This window comes from Entelurus aequoreus, linkage group LG02 (genome assembly GCF_033978785.1).
Source record: "Entelurus aequoreus isolate RoL-2023_Sb linkage group LG02, RoL_Eaeq_v1.1, whole genome shotgun sequence".
In the NCBI taxonomy this organism is placed as follows: domain Eukaryota; kingdom Metazoa; phylum Chordata; class Actinopteri; order Syngnathiformes; family Syngnathidae; genus Entelurus; species Entelurus aequoreus.
This window is the reverse complement of record NC_084732.1, coordinates 63,560,967-63,578,000: the sequence shown is the minus strand read 5'-3', so window position 1 is coordinate 63,578,000 and position 17,034 is coordinate 63,560,967. Positions and strand designations below refer to the sequence as shown.

The 17,034-nt window shown below is 38.8% G+C and overlaps 1 protein-coding gene across 7 annotated transcripts in view; it reads left to right on the top strand.

Moving 5' to 3' along the window:
• Nucleotides 1-16,677, top strand: part of pacsin3 (protein kinase C and casein kinase substrate in neurons 3) — a 67,914-nt gene extending 51,237 nt beyond the window's left edge. For 6 of the 7 annotated variants that reach the window (XM_062030503.1, XM_062030501.1, XM_062030500.1 and 3 more), the window contains one exon: nt 15,650-16,674. In XM_062030503.1, coding sequence (XP_061886487.1) covers nt 15,650-15,765 — 116 coding nt within the window. In that variant the 3' untranslated portion in view covers nt 15,766-16,674. Of the gene's footprint in view, nt 1-15,649 lie in introns of all 7 variants that reach the window. The other variant, XM_062030504.1, reaches the window with a different exon arrangement.
• The last annotated feature ends 357 nt before the right edge of the window (nt 16,678-17,034 follow it).

Genomic DNA, 17,034 nt, shown 5'->3' with positions numbered 1-17,034 from the left:
GAACATTAGTAGTTAAACATTTTTCACAATTTTAGAAGGTACTGAATTTGGAATTTTGGGTTTTTATTAATGATCAAAACTATTAAGGAATAAAGAAAAATATTTTTTCCAATATTTCACTTTGTGTCGTGAATCTATAAGATTGAAGAGTTTCACTTTTTAAATTGAACTACTGAAAAAAATGTTTTCAAAGATATTCAAATGTACAGTGGAACCTCAATTTACAAACTTAATTGGTTATTGAACAGATGAATAATAGGTTCCAGCTTTGACACAAGTCCATATAATAGTGAAGGTTACACTTTGAACACAATATACAGTGCTATACAATACTGTATATCAAACAAGCATTACACGGGGATGATGGATCAACTATCTCTCAATCAACAAGCCAAAACAACAACAAGCTGAACTGTCCTGTATGCGCTGCCTTGCCAACACTCACACAGAAGTCTCTTTGGTGCCCTCACAAATGTTCAATAATTGCAAAAATCCCTAACTTTAACAACCATATTGCTACAATAATAATCATTAAAAAAAAGTAATATTTACTTTACATTGTCATTGGCAAATGAGCAGTTGATGAGCGAGAGAAAAGAGAGGGAGGAGAGGAGGAGGGGCCGTGTTTGTGTGCTCTTGAAAGGGACACATCTACTTCTCCGCTGTAATATAAGTACGCTTAGGCATCTTTTTCCAGAAAAGTCGGGTTTCATCACAATGAAAAACTTGCTATGGTACGAAGTCCGCTTCGTCAAGCTCTTCAATTTGAGCAAACACAAAATTGGCTGCCAGCAGGACACAAAATAAATGAATGAACCATCCGTACACAGAGACATGGTTCGCACAGAGAGGCATATTTGGCTCGATCTAAATCTTCGTAAATCGGAAAGTTCACAAAAAGAGGGGTTTGTAAATGCAGGTACCACTGTATTGTCAACATATGAACACAACATTAGGAAGCTAACTTTTATCTCTGCCTTATATCCCTCTTGTCCCTGCAATTTCCCCCTATGTCTTCCTTTTTTTCTCTTTCTATCCCTTCCTTCTCCGGTCCAGCTGCGCCAAACATTAACATAAATCCATTTAATAAAGTCAGTTATAAATAAGGCAACAAGAGAAGAATCCCACACTTCTCTTGTGTAAAGTAAATCTGTACAGCAGATATGGGCATCTACATCAACAATATGATTTCTGAGTGGTTGGACAGGACAGAAAAAAAAGAAAAAGATGAGAAAACAACTTGGCAATTTAGTTAGTCTGTGGACTTTAATTCCACCAAAAATCCGGTGAAGTACCTAAAATTTGCAGTTGCAGAGCAACAACTTTAAGACCTTTAGGATTTTTGAAGAGTGCTGTAGTACCTCCACTTAAAAGCATAATTTGTTCTGTGATGGAACTCTTAACTCAAAACACTTTTATACCTCAAATCAGCATCTCCCACTGAAATTAATGAAAATCAATTTAATTAGTGCTTGCCCCCCTTTTTAAAAAGAAAAAAACTTTAAAATAGAAAATATTGTATAACAAACATTACACTAAAATATACTACAAACAACTAAAGTAATAATAAAGTACAGCATTTACCTTGGAGAGTTTACTTCTAGGCAATCTCTTTCAAGCTGCTTCTTTGTCAAACACACCACGAGCAGCTTCTCAATATTTTTATGGATAAGTGTCCTCCGTTTAGGTATTATTTTAACATCGTTGGCTGGCGTTAAACTCCTCCTGCTTGAGTATGTTGCAGTTAGCAGTGATACGCTCGAATTGCTTCACCTATTTTGCTACATGCTCTGTCATGTTTTTGATCAATTATTTCTTTAAGTCAGTGAATGTCCACACTCTCTTTCTTCATTCTCGTGGTTGGAAAAGTTATGTCGCTATCTAGCTATAAGCTAATGCCAGCGAGTAAGACCAGATGCTTTGCTGGAATCTTACGGGGTTCACTGTGACATTTGCTACGCCAACTAATGGCGGGGATACTCGTAACTCCTTTTTTTTTTTTGTCCTGTCCAGCTTCTCAGGCAAATCATATAGTTGATGTAGATGCCCATATCGGCTGTTCAGATTTACTTTACAAAAGAGAAGTGTAGGATACTTCTCTTGTTGCCTTATTTGTATTTGACTTTATTAAATGTATTTATATTATCATTTGGTGCAGCCGGGCCGGAGCAGGAGGGGATAGAAAGAGAAAAAAAGGAAGACAGGGGGGGAATTGTGGGGACAAGAGGGGGATTAGACAGAGAGACAAAAACAACAACAGCAAACACAACAACAACAATAGAGCAACATCAGCAAATACGACATGTACAAATATGATGGTAAAACTTGTAACTCCAATTTTTGCTTGCAATTTAGAGCCTAATAATTAGCTGAGGGACAGCTCTTATCTCAAAACATTCTTAAGTTAGGGCATTCTTAAGTTGAGGTACCATGGTATCTGTAAACATTTGTTAAACAACCTCCTAACAAGTGTGCATTCCTGCTAATCAACTACAAAAGCCACGAAAGTTGTGCCGTTTAACACTAAGTAATGTTTTGCTTGGCGATGAAATACTTATTTAATTCAGTGAAATACAATTTCATTCATAATCTTTTATTTCATCTTTTTCCATGATGTTTTGTACAGTACATACATATGTCTCATATAATAAATTATTAGTATTTTTTCACTCATTTGCAGTTGAACAGAAAATTATTCCACCATGATTATTAATCAAAACAATATGTCCTCCAATGTAAAATATATACCATATTGGCAAAGTTTACCAAACTAACAAAGTATAGCTCAAAACATGGTAATATGAGAAATGTTATTTTCATATGTCCAAACAATGGATTTCATCTCCAGCTGTGATGCCTCTTTGCACATTTTCAACACACGCTCATGTCAAACATGTACATGAGTACTATGTACTGTGTACACATGTGTACTATGTTCTGTATTATGTACATATGAGTACTGATGATGAAATGTGTGTAATGAAATGTGTGTAATGCTTTAACATAACGGCAATAACAGTCACACACAGAAGTGTTGCCACATCTATATGCATGGATTTATTGAGCTGCTTGTCACTAACATGCTGTGAAAGCATCTTAAGGTCATGATCATAATATTGAAGAAATTGCATAACATTGAAAGATTAGTGCTTTTATTGTTGCACTTTTGGTGCAAATATCCTTTTTAACTTTTTACTTTTTTTTCATTTGATTCACAACATCATTATGTATGCACCATAATGTAATTTAAGCAAGTCATTTACTAATTATTGTGATTCATCAAAGTGTAAAAATCTGATTAGGAACTTTAAAAATAACCATTTGACTAACATTTGTCATGTACTGTATGTATATATAAATAACATATTATGGATATATATATATGAATAATATATATGTTAACTATAACTAACACATGTATTTGTTAATTTGACAAAGCTGAAAAAATGACCAGCAATGTAATGTAGTCAATGTACAGCTCAGTGTTGCCTAGAGATGGGAATTGAAAACCATTCTATTAATTATTTGTAATCACTTGCCAATTTTTCAAACGATTGCCTAACGTTTCCGGCGGGCGGGGATAATGTCACTACGACAGCGAGAAACATGGTGCCCCGGATGCAGAAACGCTCCAAAGACTGGCTATATTTTACAAAAAAAGGTTGCACCAGCGCTCCTTGCAACAATTTCAAGTTTGCTGTTTCATCAAGAGAATATTTGAACACACAGCATGCAATAACTGCAAATGAATGTTGTGTTTTTGGACAGCTCCGATGTCACCCCAGCAGCGGTAACGCTAGCACGTCATCTGCCGTAAATACAACAAGTACTTATTAACACCGCCTATAATGTTAGCGCTATTTGCCTAATTGTCAAAGCTGCTATTACCTGTACGATTGAAATTAATGCCTTCTCATTTAGATGAGCATGACGAGGAACACATTCTGACTGGCTCCGAGGCTGGCAGTACTAGCCCCAGTTCAGGTCTACCTCTCGCTTCTACTTTCATCGCGGCAGGGACGAAAGAGTACACTCAGGCCAGGATAGACGAAAGTCACCGAGCAGTGGCTAAGTTTGTGGTCAAAGGCGTTCACCCATTTGCCACAGTAGATGCTCCTGATTTTCGGTAGGTGAATGTTCAATTGTAGTCAGAGAGAAGTTGCATGCTTTCCTCCAACCAGATTTTCTCTCAGTCATTTCCATAATATATATATTTTTAGGGTTATGATTGAGGAAGATTCTCAACCCTAAATACAAACCCCCAAACAGAGACAGTTTAAGTAAATGTTTATGTAAATGTTACATTCTTGTGTAATTTCGACAAGTTTTATTTTTTATATTTATTTTCAAAAAAGTTTTTTTTTATGCCGTGTGTCTCTTAAGCCCTTACTGTTGGCTTTTTAAGGTCATGTTACCTCTAAACTAATCCAAGTTTATGCTAATTCACCTTTTTGTTCTCTTTTTTTTTTACAAATAAGAATCAATAAGATTCTTATTTTGCTCAATGATTCTTATTAAAGAACCAAATCATTGAGCAGATTTGAAAGTGGAATCGTAACTGAAAAAATCGTATCAATTCCCATCCCTAGTTTTATGAGTTAAGAAATTAACCTTTAAATAAACGATCAGCACTGTTGGGGGGGGGGGGGGGACAAAAGCTGCCACTGGCAGAACAGCACCCTCACCTGGCTGTAAAGAGACGCGCGAAACAGCGCCCAACATCATGTGCAGGATGTATTCTGTTTGCGTTTGCTAATATCCAGTATTGTAAGACTCAAATTATCCTATATTATGGTATTTTATAGAATTTTTAATAGCAAAAGTGTCTAATATGAAATGATTTGATACAGTACAAAACATGGAGAACCGTACAATTCATGTCATAATGATACAATTTCGATTGAGTAGGGTTTGATTCGATGCAATCTGGTACAGTTTATTTTTTAAAGTAGACTTTTATTTGATGGTATATAGGTCAGTTCTTTAAATATGGCCCAGTTTATCTTAAAAAATATATACTTTACAAAAGCCCACCGAGCAAGTATTTGTTTTTGACCATCACATAATCATTGTGTTTATTACTGTAACACATTATTAAACTTACAGCACTTAGGAAAGCCGCTCTCACAATGAAAACAGATTTTTAATATGTAAAAAATTTAATTAATTCTTTATTTTATTACACAACTCTAAGGTAAAGTGTTGACTTGTACGGAGGCTCCAATGTATTTATCATTGTGCACAACAATACCATCTCAAGTCTTTAACATCCATCCATTTTCCACCGCTTGTCCCGTTCGGGGTCGCGGGGGTGCTGGAGCCTATCCCAGCTGCTTTCGGGCGGGCGGCGGGGTACACCTTGGACAAGTCGCCACCTCATCACAGGGCCAACACAGATAGACAGACAACATTCACTCTCACATTCACACACTAGGGCCAATTTAGTGTTGCCAATCAACCTATCCCCAGGTGCATGTCTTTGGAGATGGGAGGAAGCCGCAGTAACTCACGCAGTCACAGGGAGAACATGCAAACTCCACACAGAAAGATTAACAATGAAACAGACTTTTGAAGGGGTTATCTTTTCTTGCTGGAGTTATGGAAGCCTTGAATATTTGCTTCTTGGTCCTGTTGTGTGTCTTTGAGCTAGCACTAGACTTCTCCATGTCGTTGGTCTCTTCACGCCATGTCTCAAAATAGTCGTGCTAATGTTGTTTTACAGTCGATTTTATCCTTCTTCCTAAACAATCCAAAACTCTTTAACAAACCTTAGATTGACCTGTGTCCTTGTCGCACAGTTTGTCATTCTTCCTTGTTTGATTATGTTACTGTGACACTGTGAGAGGGACACAGCAGAGCAGAGAGGGTATGAAGTATTATTGTAGCAAAGCAATTTGCAAATGAAAATGTTGCGATTTCGGTGTGAAATATAATTTTCCGTCTTCGCTTCCGGTGGCTCTATGATGAGTGTCATTAGTACTTGCTTTGCAAAGCAGAAGGTCTTGGGTTCGAATCACGACAATCACGGTCGTGGGAGAAGTTTTGGTATGTTTTTATGTTTAATACGTTAAACTTCAGCATATGAATAAAAAAGTGGATTGTTACAAAATCACGATGATTGTCAAAGATGTTAAATAATATTACCTGTGATAGTTTTATTATATGGTGCTGGGATACACATGATTACAGCCTTCTAACGCTTCTTTTGGACAACCAATTTTTGACCTTGGTATTTGTCAAATTCTACTTACAGTCCAATGCGTAAGGTTGCACGGTATAGACCAGGGGTGTCAAACTCAAATACAGAGTGGGCCAAAATTTAAAACTGAACAAAGCCGTGGGCCAAGGTTGAACAAATTAACCTTTTAATAGGGACCCAAACAAGTTTTGCATTGAATAATGAACAAGCAAAGCTTATATAACTTTATAGTGACATGCTAAATTGAGTTTCAAATAATAATAATAATTAAAAAATATCAATGGCATATCAAATACAATTTAAATAAAAATTGAATGCCTCTTTTCTATTTGCAGCCTTCTGAGGTAAATATCAACATTAACTTTTTCCACAGGCTAATACATTTGAAAATAAAATAACAATGAATAAACCAACCATTCAGGACTTTAAACTGCTCAGTTTGCAACACACTGATCTAATCTGATGTGCCCAAGCCAGATACCTGGCGTCTTTTCTTGGATGCTAGTTCATTAATGTCGGGGCTCAGGCTTTGAGCTGAGGCAACCTTCATTATCGAACGAAGTTGTTCATCAGTCGTTATATCTCGTAGTCAACCCGGACCACAGTCTTGGGGGCGTGCTTTAAAGACACTGCCTTTAATGTCCTCTACGAGCTGTCGTCACGTTCGCTTTTCATCCATTCTAACAACGTGCCGGCCCAGTCACAAGATATGTGCAGCTTCTGTACGTACACACACGTGAATGCAACGCACACTTGATCAACAGCGATACAGGTTACACTGAGGGTGGGCGTATAAACAACTTTAACACTGTTAGAAATATACGCCAAACTGTGAATCCTCACCAAACAAGAATGACAAACACATTTTGGGAGAACATCCGCACCGTAACACAACATAAACACAACAAAACAAATACCTAGAACCCTTTGCAGTACTAACTCTTCCGGGACGCTACAAAATACACCCCCGCTACCACCAAACCCCCCCGCCCCCCACACACACACACCTTGTAGCGTCCCGGAAGAGTTAGTGCTGCAAAGGATTCTGGGTATTTGTTCTGTTGTGTTTATGTTGTGTTACGGTGCGGATGTTCTCCCGAAACGTGTTTGGCATTCTTGTTTGGTGTGGATTCACAGTGTGGCGTATATTTCTAACAGTGTTAAAGTTGTTTATACGGTCACCCTCAGTGTAACCTGTATCACTGTTGATCAAGTATGCGTTGCATTAACTTGTGTGTGCGTGCAGAAGCCGCACATGTTATGTGACTAGGCCAGCACTCGTTGGACTGGATGAAAAGCGGACGTGACGATTTTCGGGAGGGGCATTGAAATTTGGGAGTCTCCCGGGAGGGTTGGCAAGTATGAGAATTAGCGGTGAATTCGGTGGTACCGCGGCACCGCCGCTGTATATAATCGGCGGGATAGCTCTAGTGTTAATTTGATATGGCCTCAAGGGCCAAGTGAAATTACGCGGCGGGCAAAATTTGGCCCGCGGGCCAGAGTTTGACACCCATGGTATAGACGATATACACAATTTAAATTTGGCGGACGATAGAGCTTTCAATGCTAAAGTTATATCATAATAATGCATGTTGATGACACATTCTAGCTGTGTCCCGCAAATTCTGCAGCAACAAGAGAACAATGGCGTCCTCTCAGCTAACATCCCTCCATAGTTCAACGCCACTTCTAAGTCAGCAGTCATCGCCTGCATGGCAGCAAATACATTATTTCTAGAGGACAAGGAATAGCTAATCATGCAGGAGAATATATTAAGACTGGCTAACAGTCAGCTGGAGCTCTTAAAGGGGAACTGCACTTTTTTTGTTGAAATTATGCCTATCGTCCACAATCATTATGAGAGAGAAGAACACACGGTTTTTTTTATTTAGGATTTTAAAGATGAAAAAAAATGTTTGGAGGATGCGGCTAATGGGAGTCACCGTTGTAGCCTTCAAAACCATCCAACGTTTCATATACACGCTAGATATAATGTAGTAACAGACACATTCGTAACGATATGTAATATGTTCAATATTTCCCGTATTTTGATAATTTTTTATCTTCCGTGCATTGATTTCCATAGCAGCGCACGTCCGACAATGTGTGTTCCTACTTCCGGATACGAAACGTGTGTGTGATCTAATCATGGCAGACTTGGGAAGATGACTATTTTTGGACAAATGAGGATTCACAACCTTATCTTTTTTAACCTTAATGAACGAAGGATGAACTGCTGCTTCTAAAAGCGAGCGCGAAGAAGAGGCTGAAACCTTGGAGCAGACTGAAGCCGGTAGAGTGAGGTGAACCGTGAAAGCGACTCGAAGCCTCAAAATTTGGAATTTGGAGACAAACTATTTGGACATAAATGGCGTGCTTATCCCAAATAAACCAGAAAAAACGTCCCCGGCCAGCTGGACCAAAGATACAACTGTCCATCGAGTGAGTCACACTTTATATCGATCATGATACACACAGCACGTGTTGTTACAACTACAGTACATACACTGTCTGGCTAGCTTAGCTGTGTACAAACAAAACATGAAATAATACTTTACAGTGTTTTGTTTTTCATGTTCATTTTTTTCAGTCAGTACAGATTGGTGTCTTATCGCATTGTCGTCCATTACAAACTCAAACACAATTTGGGTTGTTGTAGAAGCTAGCTTATCTCTTGCCGCAGTTAGCTTTTATGGCTAATACCGAAGCACGCCGATGTGTTACTACGCTACAAAAATAGTTCCTCACAATAACAATGTCGCTACAGCTTGGTTATTATACAGGTTACAGAACGTGAATACAGCATTGACGGTTATTGAATACATGTTTAAAGTGATTTAGAAGTAAAATTGATTGCTCCCATTAGCTGCATTGCTAGCAAACCAAGAACGAGACGATTTTTACATGTTAGACTGCAAAAAAAACAAACGTTTGTCTTCTTGTCTCTAATAAGGATTGTAAACGATAAGCAAAAATGCCCAGAATGTGCAGTTCCACTTTGAATGTAAACAAAATGGGTGGATCGATACAAATATCGACTAGCCATACCAAGTGTAAGAACCGTATATAGTCGATACTACAATGAATAAATCAATATTTTTATTGTCACAAAATCTTTTGTCGTTTTTGTTGTAAATAAGTCCCCGGACAAAGGAGGACTTTAAGGGCAAAAACCAAAGGATTTAAATCAGAACCAATAATAGGAAATCATTTAGATATTTCCCATCACTAGTGTTCGTGTTGCAATTTGTGTGTGTGTGTAAAAACAGTCTGTGGACGTGTTGCCATTTGGGTGTGTATGTGTAAAAAAAAAAATTATTAATAATAATAATTGTGTGTCCGTGTTCAACTCTGTGTAAAGCAGCAACCCTCAATTGGCTGTTTTTTTCCCCCCACATGACTTTTGCTACACTTGTACCGTGGCAGATTTGTGTGTGCATGACGTAGATATGTTTGTGTAGAAAAGGTTTGTGTGTAACTTCACTTTTCCTTTGCATATTCTCACCACCAGTTGGCGCATAGAACCCAGTTATGCTAATGAGGCTGAAGTTATCTTCCGATCTAAATAATGGGCGATACAGACTGCTGCATTTGACTAAGAATGTCATGATCATTGAACCATTTTGTCACTAGCCAATAATTGATGAGATCGTTTATGCCAGAGGTTTAGACAGGAATGTTTTTATCGTGCAGTAAATGTTACACGACCGTACACTGACTACTTCATGCTGTATAAAAATGTAATTTATTTGTCATAAAATGTTTGCATTAATGTGAGGTGAGCACTAGAGCTGTCTAAGGATTTTCATAGTCCAATCTGATTTGTCAGATTTTGCCCGCAGTCGACTATCAGTCAGTTGAATCATATATGTTTTGTAAGAGAGAAATAAATAGATTGTGATGACAGTAGTTCAGGCCTGGTCAATTATTTTGACTCGCGGGCCAAATTTAGAAAAACATTTTTGTCTGGGGGCCGTTATATCTGATTTTTAGGAACACTAATACAAAACCTCACAATGTCTGATTGAGTGCTGAAAACGTTATGACAGACCGCCTTAAATAATGGAATGGAATTTTAAGTTTTTTTACTGAATGAGACACCCAGAATGTACATGAAAATAAAGAATGTGGGATTTACAATATTAACTATGAACGATAAAACACTGAATATAGACAACATATGAATTTCCCACCCCCTCTCAATCGACATATTTTACAATCAACCAAAACGCAACAAAACTTCAACAAACACAGCGAAATATGAACGCGAAGGGTATAAAAACCCCACCTACTATCTGATATATCTGATATATTGCTAAGCTTTAGAACTTTGGTTGTAAAAATCTCCTTCCGTGTCTGTCCCTGACACCCACATTTCAGGCTGGCCGCTCTGGAAACACTCTGTGGAAACGCTCCCCACCCGCACTGCTCGGTGCCTCGTCTGAGCTGCTGTGACTTACATTACCATAGTAACTAATTAGATTACCTTAGTAACTATCATGCAAAAGCACAGATTGCAACCATTGACATACTTTGTATAGTTCAAGACTTACGGTCATTTGAAAACATCACTGCACATCATAATGGCAGCTACACCTTCCATCTTAAAGATCTAAACACATTTTTTGGGAATATCCGGCGGGCTAGATTGAAAAACTCAACGGGCCTTAATTTGCCCAGGTCTGCAGTAGTGTATACTAACTGGCCACTAGATGTCAGTATAAAGCCACATGATGTGAATCTAGCAGCCATAAAGTGATTATTTCAGATACTTATAAAAAGAACAAAGATTTCATTTGCTACCTTTTCCACCTACAAAAGTAAAGTAAAACCACTCTAATAAACAAACACAGTGGAGATTGGATTGTTTGGTGCGGTCCTTGGTTCTGGCGCTGTACCGACAAGACATCAAACTTGACTAACTAGTGGAAGTCAAAGTTGTAACAAAATTTCTGTATGTGAACCTGTGGAAGGATCATTACCTTTGACAGTGGAGCACTACACCTCCGGGATGAGGCAACGCTTCTGGGCACACGGCCTGTCCAAATTTTCATCGTGGGCATTGTGACGCTGTTTGGTTGTATTACTAGGACCTGGGGCCTCATGCATTAAGAGTTGCTTGGCTTTCCTACTAAAAATAGACGTACGTTCAAATCCAGAAAACTACGTATGCAAGTAAAAACTCAGATGTGTTAAAGTGGAAAAGCTATGCACATTTCCTTGTTACGTCGCAATCAACTTGAAATTGGTCCCAGATGCCTAGGCCACGCCCCCTTATAAATACGCAAATCATATTGAAAGTAGCCGTGTCTCTGAGAAGTGAACACAGGCGGGAATAAATTACAAAAAATGGTGGTGTCAGGAAGAAAGTGAAAAGCAAGATGGATGTGTGTGGCCAAGACTGAGAAATGAGTGCTGCACCCCGTTTGAAAAGATAGTCGCTACAATGATACATAAAACTTTAGAAGAGGTCGGTGACTCTGATTACCCCAATGTAAAATAATTGTTGTAACTTACAACAAAATGTTTTCGTACAGTAGCCTGCTCACATGAACCAGATTAGAGTTTCATGTAAACATTATGTTAAATGGATAGCTCCCTCCCCGGAAATGGATAGATGGATTTGTTTGAAATCTTTTACAAACCCCGTTTCCATATGACTTGGGAAATTGTGTTAGATGTAAATATAAACGGAATACAATGATTTGCAAATCATTTTCAACCCATATTCAGTTGAATATGCTACAAAGACAACATATTTGATGTTCAAACTGATAAAAAAAATTTTTTTGCAAATAATCATTAACTTTAGAATTTGATGCCAGCAACACGTGACAAAGAAGTTGGGAAAGGTGGCAATAAATACTGATAAAGTTGAGGAATGCTCATCAAACACTTATTTGGAACATCCCACAGGTGAACAGGCAAATTGGGAACATGTGGGTGCCATGATTGGGTATAAAAGTAGATTCCATGAAATGCTCAGTCATTCACAAACAAGGATGGGGCGAGGGTCACCACTTTGTCAACAAATGCGTGAGCAAATTGTTGAACAGCTTAAGAAAAACCTTTCTCAACCAGCTATTGCAAGGAATTTAGGGATTTCACCATCTACGGTCTGTAATATCATCAAAGGGTTCGATCCCTCAGGCTGTACTGCATCAACAAGCGACATCAGTGTGTAAAGGATATCACCACATGGGCTCAGGAACACTTCAGAAACCCACTGTCAGTAACTACAGTTGGTCGCTACATCTGTAAGTGCAAATTAAAACTCTCCTATGCAAGGCGGAAACCGTTTCTCAACAACACCCAGAAACGCCGTCGGCTTCGCTGGGCCTGAGCTCATCTAAGATGGACTGATGCAAAGTGGAAAAGTATTCTGTGGTCTGACGAGTCCACATTTCAAATTGTTTTTGGAAACTGTGGACGTCGTGTCCTCCGGACCAAAGAGGAAAAGAACCATCCGGATTGTTATAGGCGCAAAGTTGAAAAGCCAGCATCTGTGATGGTATGGGGGTGTATTAGTGCCCAAGACATGGGTAACTTACACATCTGTGAAGGCGCCATTAATGCTGAAAGGTACATACAGGTTTTGGAGCTACATATGTTGCCATCCAAGCAACGTTTCCATGGACGCCCCTGCTTATTTCAGCAAGACAATGCCAAGCCACGTGTTACATCAACGTGGCTTCATAGTAAAAGAGTGCGAGTACTAGACTGGCCTGCCTGTAGTCCAGACCTGTCTCCCATTGAAAATGTGTGGCGCATTATGAAGCCTAAAATACCACAACGGAGACCCCCGGACTGTTGAACAACTTAAGCTGTACATCAAGCAAGAATGGGAAAGAATTCCACCTAAAAAGCTTAAAAAATGTGTCTCCTCAGTTCCCAAACGTTTACTGAGTGTTGTTAAAAGGAAAGGCCATGTAACACAGCAGTGAAAGATGCCCTTTCCCAACTACTTTGGCACGTGTTGCAGCCATGAAATTCTAAGTTAATTATTATTTGCAAAAAAAAATAAAGTTTTTGAGTTTGAACATCAAATATGTTGTCTTTGTAGTGCATTCAACTGAATATGGGTTGAAAAGGATTTGCAAATCATTGTATTCCGTTTATATTTACATCTAACACAATTTCCCAACTCATATGGAAACGGGGTTTGTACATTGAAACATTCCAGCATATCACAAAAGATATGAAAGACTTTTACTCTTGTTTGACTACTCAATTTATTAATAAAACCCAGGAGAGCTTTTTGCAGAGTGACATCCTCTACGGCAGTGTTTTTCAACCTTTTTTGAGACAAGGCACATTTTTTTCATTGAAAAAATCCTGTGGCACACCACAAGCAGAAATCATTAAAAAACGAAACTCAGTAGCCGATATTGACAGTAAAAAGTCGTTCTCCCAATTGTTGGATATAAATTCAAACCATAACCAAGCATTCATCACTATAGCTCTTGTCTCAAAGTAGGTGTACTGTCACCACCTGTCACATCACGCCTTGACTTATTTTGAGTTTTTTTGCTGTTTTCCTTGTTCTTGTCTTGTGCTCCTATTTTGGTGTTTTTTCCTGTTTTGTTGGTATTTTCCTGTTGCAGTTTCATGTCTTCTTTTGAGCGATATTCTCAGCACCTGATTTGTTTTTCGAAATCCAGACTATTTAAGTTGTGCGGACGCTTTCCTTCTTTGTGGGGACTTTGTTGATTGTCATGTCATGTACGGATGTACTTTGTGGACGCCGTCTCTGCTCCACACGCTGTAAGTCTTTGCTGTCGTCCAGGATTTTGTGTTTTGTTTACTTTGCAGCCAGTTCAGTTTCAGTTTCGTTTTGCATAGCCATGCCTAAGCTTCAATGCCTTTTCTTAGTGGCACTCGCCTTTTGTTTATTTTTGGTTCAAGCATAAGATACCTTATTACCTGCACGCTGACTCCCACTGTCGTCTGCATGTTGTGATCACTACACGATGTGTTTCCGACATCTACAAAGCAATTAGCTACCTGCTGCCACCTACTGATATGGAAGAGTATTACACGGTTACTCTGCCGAGCTCGAGACAGCACAGACACTCAACAACGACACATTATTTACGGATTATAATTACTTATGTGCAAAAAATATTTTTAATTAGAGATGTCCGATAATATCGGACTGACGATATTATGGGCCGATAAATGCTTTAAAATGTAATATTGGAAATTATCGGTATCGGTTTCAAAATTCGGTATCTGTTTCAAAAAGTAAAATTTATGACTTTTTAAAACGCCGCTGTGTACACGGACGTAGGGAGAAGTACATAGCGCCAATTAACCTTAAAGGCACTGCCTTTGCGTGCTGGCCCAGTCACATAATATCTATGGCTTTTCACACACACAAGTGAATGCAATTCATTCAGTACTTGGTCAACAGCCATACAGGTCACACTGAGGGTGTCCGTATAAACAACTTTAACACTGTTACAAATATGCGCCACACTGTGAACCCACACCAAAAAAGAATGACAAACACATCCGCACCGTAACACAACATAAACACAACCGAACAAATACCCAGAACCCCTTGCAGCGCTAACTCTTCCGGGACGCTACAATATACACATGCTCTCTCAGGGAGAGCATGTCCCAAATTCCAAGCTGCTGTTTTGAGGCATGTTACAAAAAATAATGCACTTTGTAACTTCAATAATAAATATGGCAGTGCTATGTTGGCATTTTTTTCCATAACTTGAGTTGATTTATTTTGGAAAACCTTGTTACATTGTTTAATGCATCCAGCGGGGCATCACAACAAAATTAGGCATAATAATGTGTTAATTCCACAGCTGTATATATCGGTATCGGTTGATATCGGAATCGGTAATTAAGAGTTGGACAATATCGGAATATTGGATATCGGCAAAAAAGCCATTATCGGACATCTCTATTTTAAACCCAATTAGGTGAAGTTACATAATCTCCCATGGCACACCAGACTATCTCACGGCCCAGTGGTTGACAAACACTGCTATGCGGTGCCGCGTCCACCCATTCTGTCCACCTGACTTGGCCAAGGAGTCACAGAATCACATTTTGACAGCAATAGGCGGCGAATTGATCGCCTGTATAAATTAATATGTCCTCCCTAATATGAATATGTATATGAAGCATTAAATGCATTGGCGAAAAAGTGCATCTGTTGTCCTTGCATTGTTCAAATGAAATGTTGGCAAAGCCCAAACGACCAAAGTATCCACAGCCTGTAGAAATGTGTGTACGTCAGCCATTTTCCACGTCAACGTCAGTCTTGATACATGCCAACTTTGCCGTGGAAAAATGTCGTACGGCTGGTTTTTGTGTGTAAGCAAGCTTGCTACATGAGGCCCCCGGTCCAATTACTTGTGACTACTGGATGATGTAGTGGTGCAACACCAGTGTTCTTGTAACGGAGTGTGTGTGCTCATCCTGCAGGAGAGGAGCTGCTGAAGCTGGGCGAGGAAGACGAGCAGGGCTGGTGTAAAGGACAGCTGAGCAGCGGCCAGGTGGGCCTTTATCCCGCTAACTACGTCCAGCTCGCAAGCTCCTGATGGAGAACCCCCCACCCTTCACTAGAGGACCACATCTGTCAAATTAGCCCCGACTGGATTACTGACTTAAAAACTTTCCGCCACTTTTATGTTCCGCACAATTCCGGAAAAACGCTTTTAACAGCCACAACAAACGCCCTAAGAGAATTCTAACAAACAATGACATCATCCATTTCCAACCGTCGTCCATCTCACTTGACATAATCGTTGCGCTGCTTGGTGTAGTCAATGCTAGCCAGGTGCCAAGATAAGCTATCTCCCGTTTTATCAGATTTATTTAGAAATATTCTTTTTAAAAGAGATTGTGTAAAAAAAAAAATGTACAAAACCAAATACTGTATGTATTTTAGGATAAGTTTGTGAATCCACAAATGGATTTCTTTTTTCTCTATTCTTTACCCGGTGGTTGAAAATAGAACTGCATGTAGGTTATGATGCTTTGCAGCGCCGCCCTGCTGTCTGACTGGGGGATTACACACTGATTCCAGCTGATGTTTTTTTTTTTCACCTTTAAAAACTAAATTGCAATGTAAGCAAGATTTTTTGTGACATTTTTCCCCTTTTTTAGCGTCTTGTTGAATTTGTCGAGTGTGACTTATTTTCTTTTACACGCGATCGCTTAGTCAGCTGATTTTGGGTATGCGGATAGTAATTATTTTATAATTATGTTTAATATAATGATGGCTCCAGATTTTTCTGTAAATTTAGCAGCGCTCTTTGCATCGATAGTGCAAGTTGAAGCACACAATGAAATATCTTTGCATGTTTTTTAAGTTCATGAGGGGACTTTTTCTCTGCTTTGGATCAAAGATACTAACGTGAACATTTTGATTTTACTTTTTCTTCCCTAACATGTCATCTCTACAACACATAAAGTTGTTAATTCCACTATCAAGCTTTGATGGTTTTTTTTGTCGCACATAATCGTTAAGGAATGTGAACATGTCTGAAGAGAGGTTTTATCTGTAACACAATCCACACAACGATACAAAATCAGGCATTGAACAGTTTTGATGGTTCGGTGTGTACGTGTGTTACTGTAATATTATCTACCGTATTTTTCGGAGTATAAGTGGCTCCGGAGTATAAGTCGCACCGGCCGAAAATGCATAATAAAGAAGGAAAAAAACATAAGTCGCACTGGAGTATAAGTTGCATTTTTGGGGAAAATTTATTTGATAAAACCCAACACCAAGAATAGACATTTCAGAGGCAATTTAAGATAAAGAATAGTGAAGAACAGGCTGAATAAGTGTACGTTATACGACG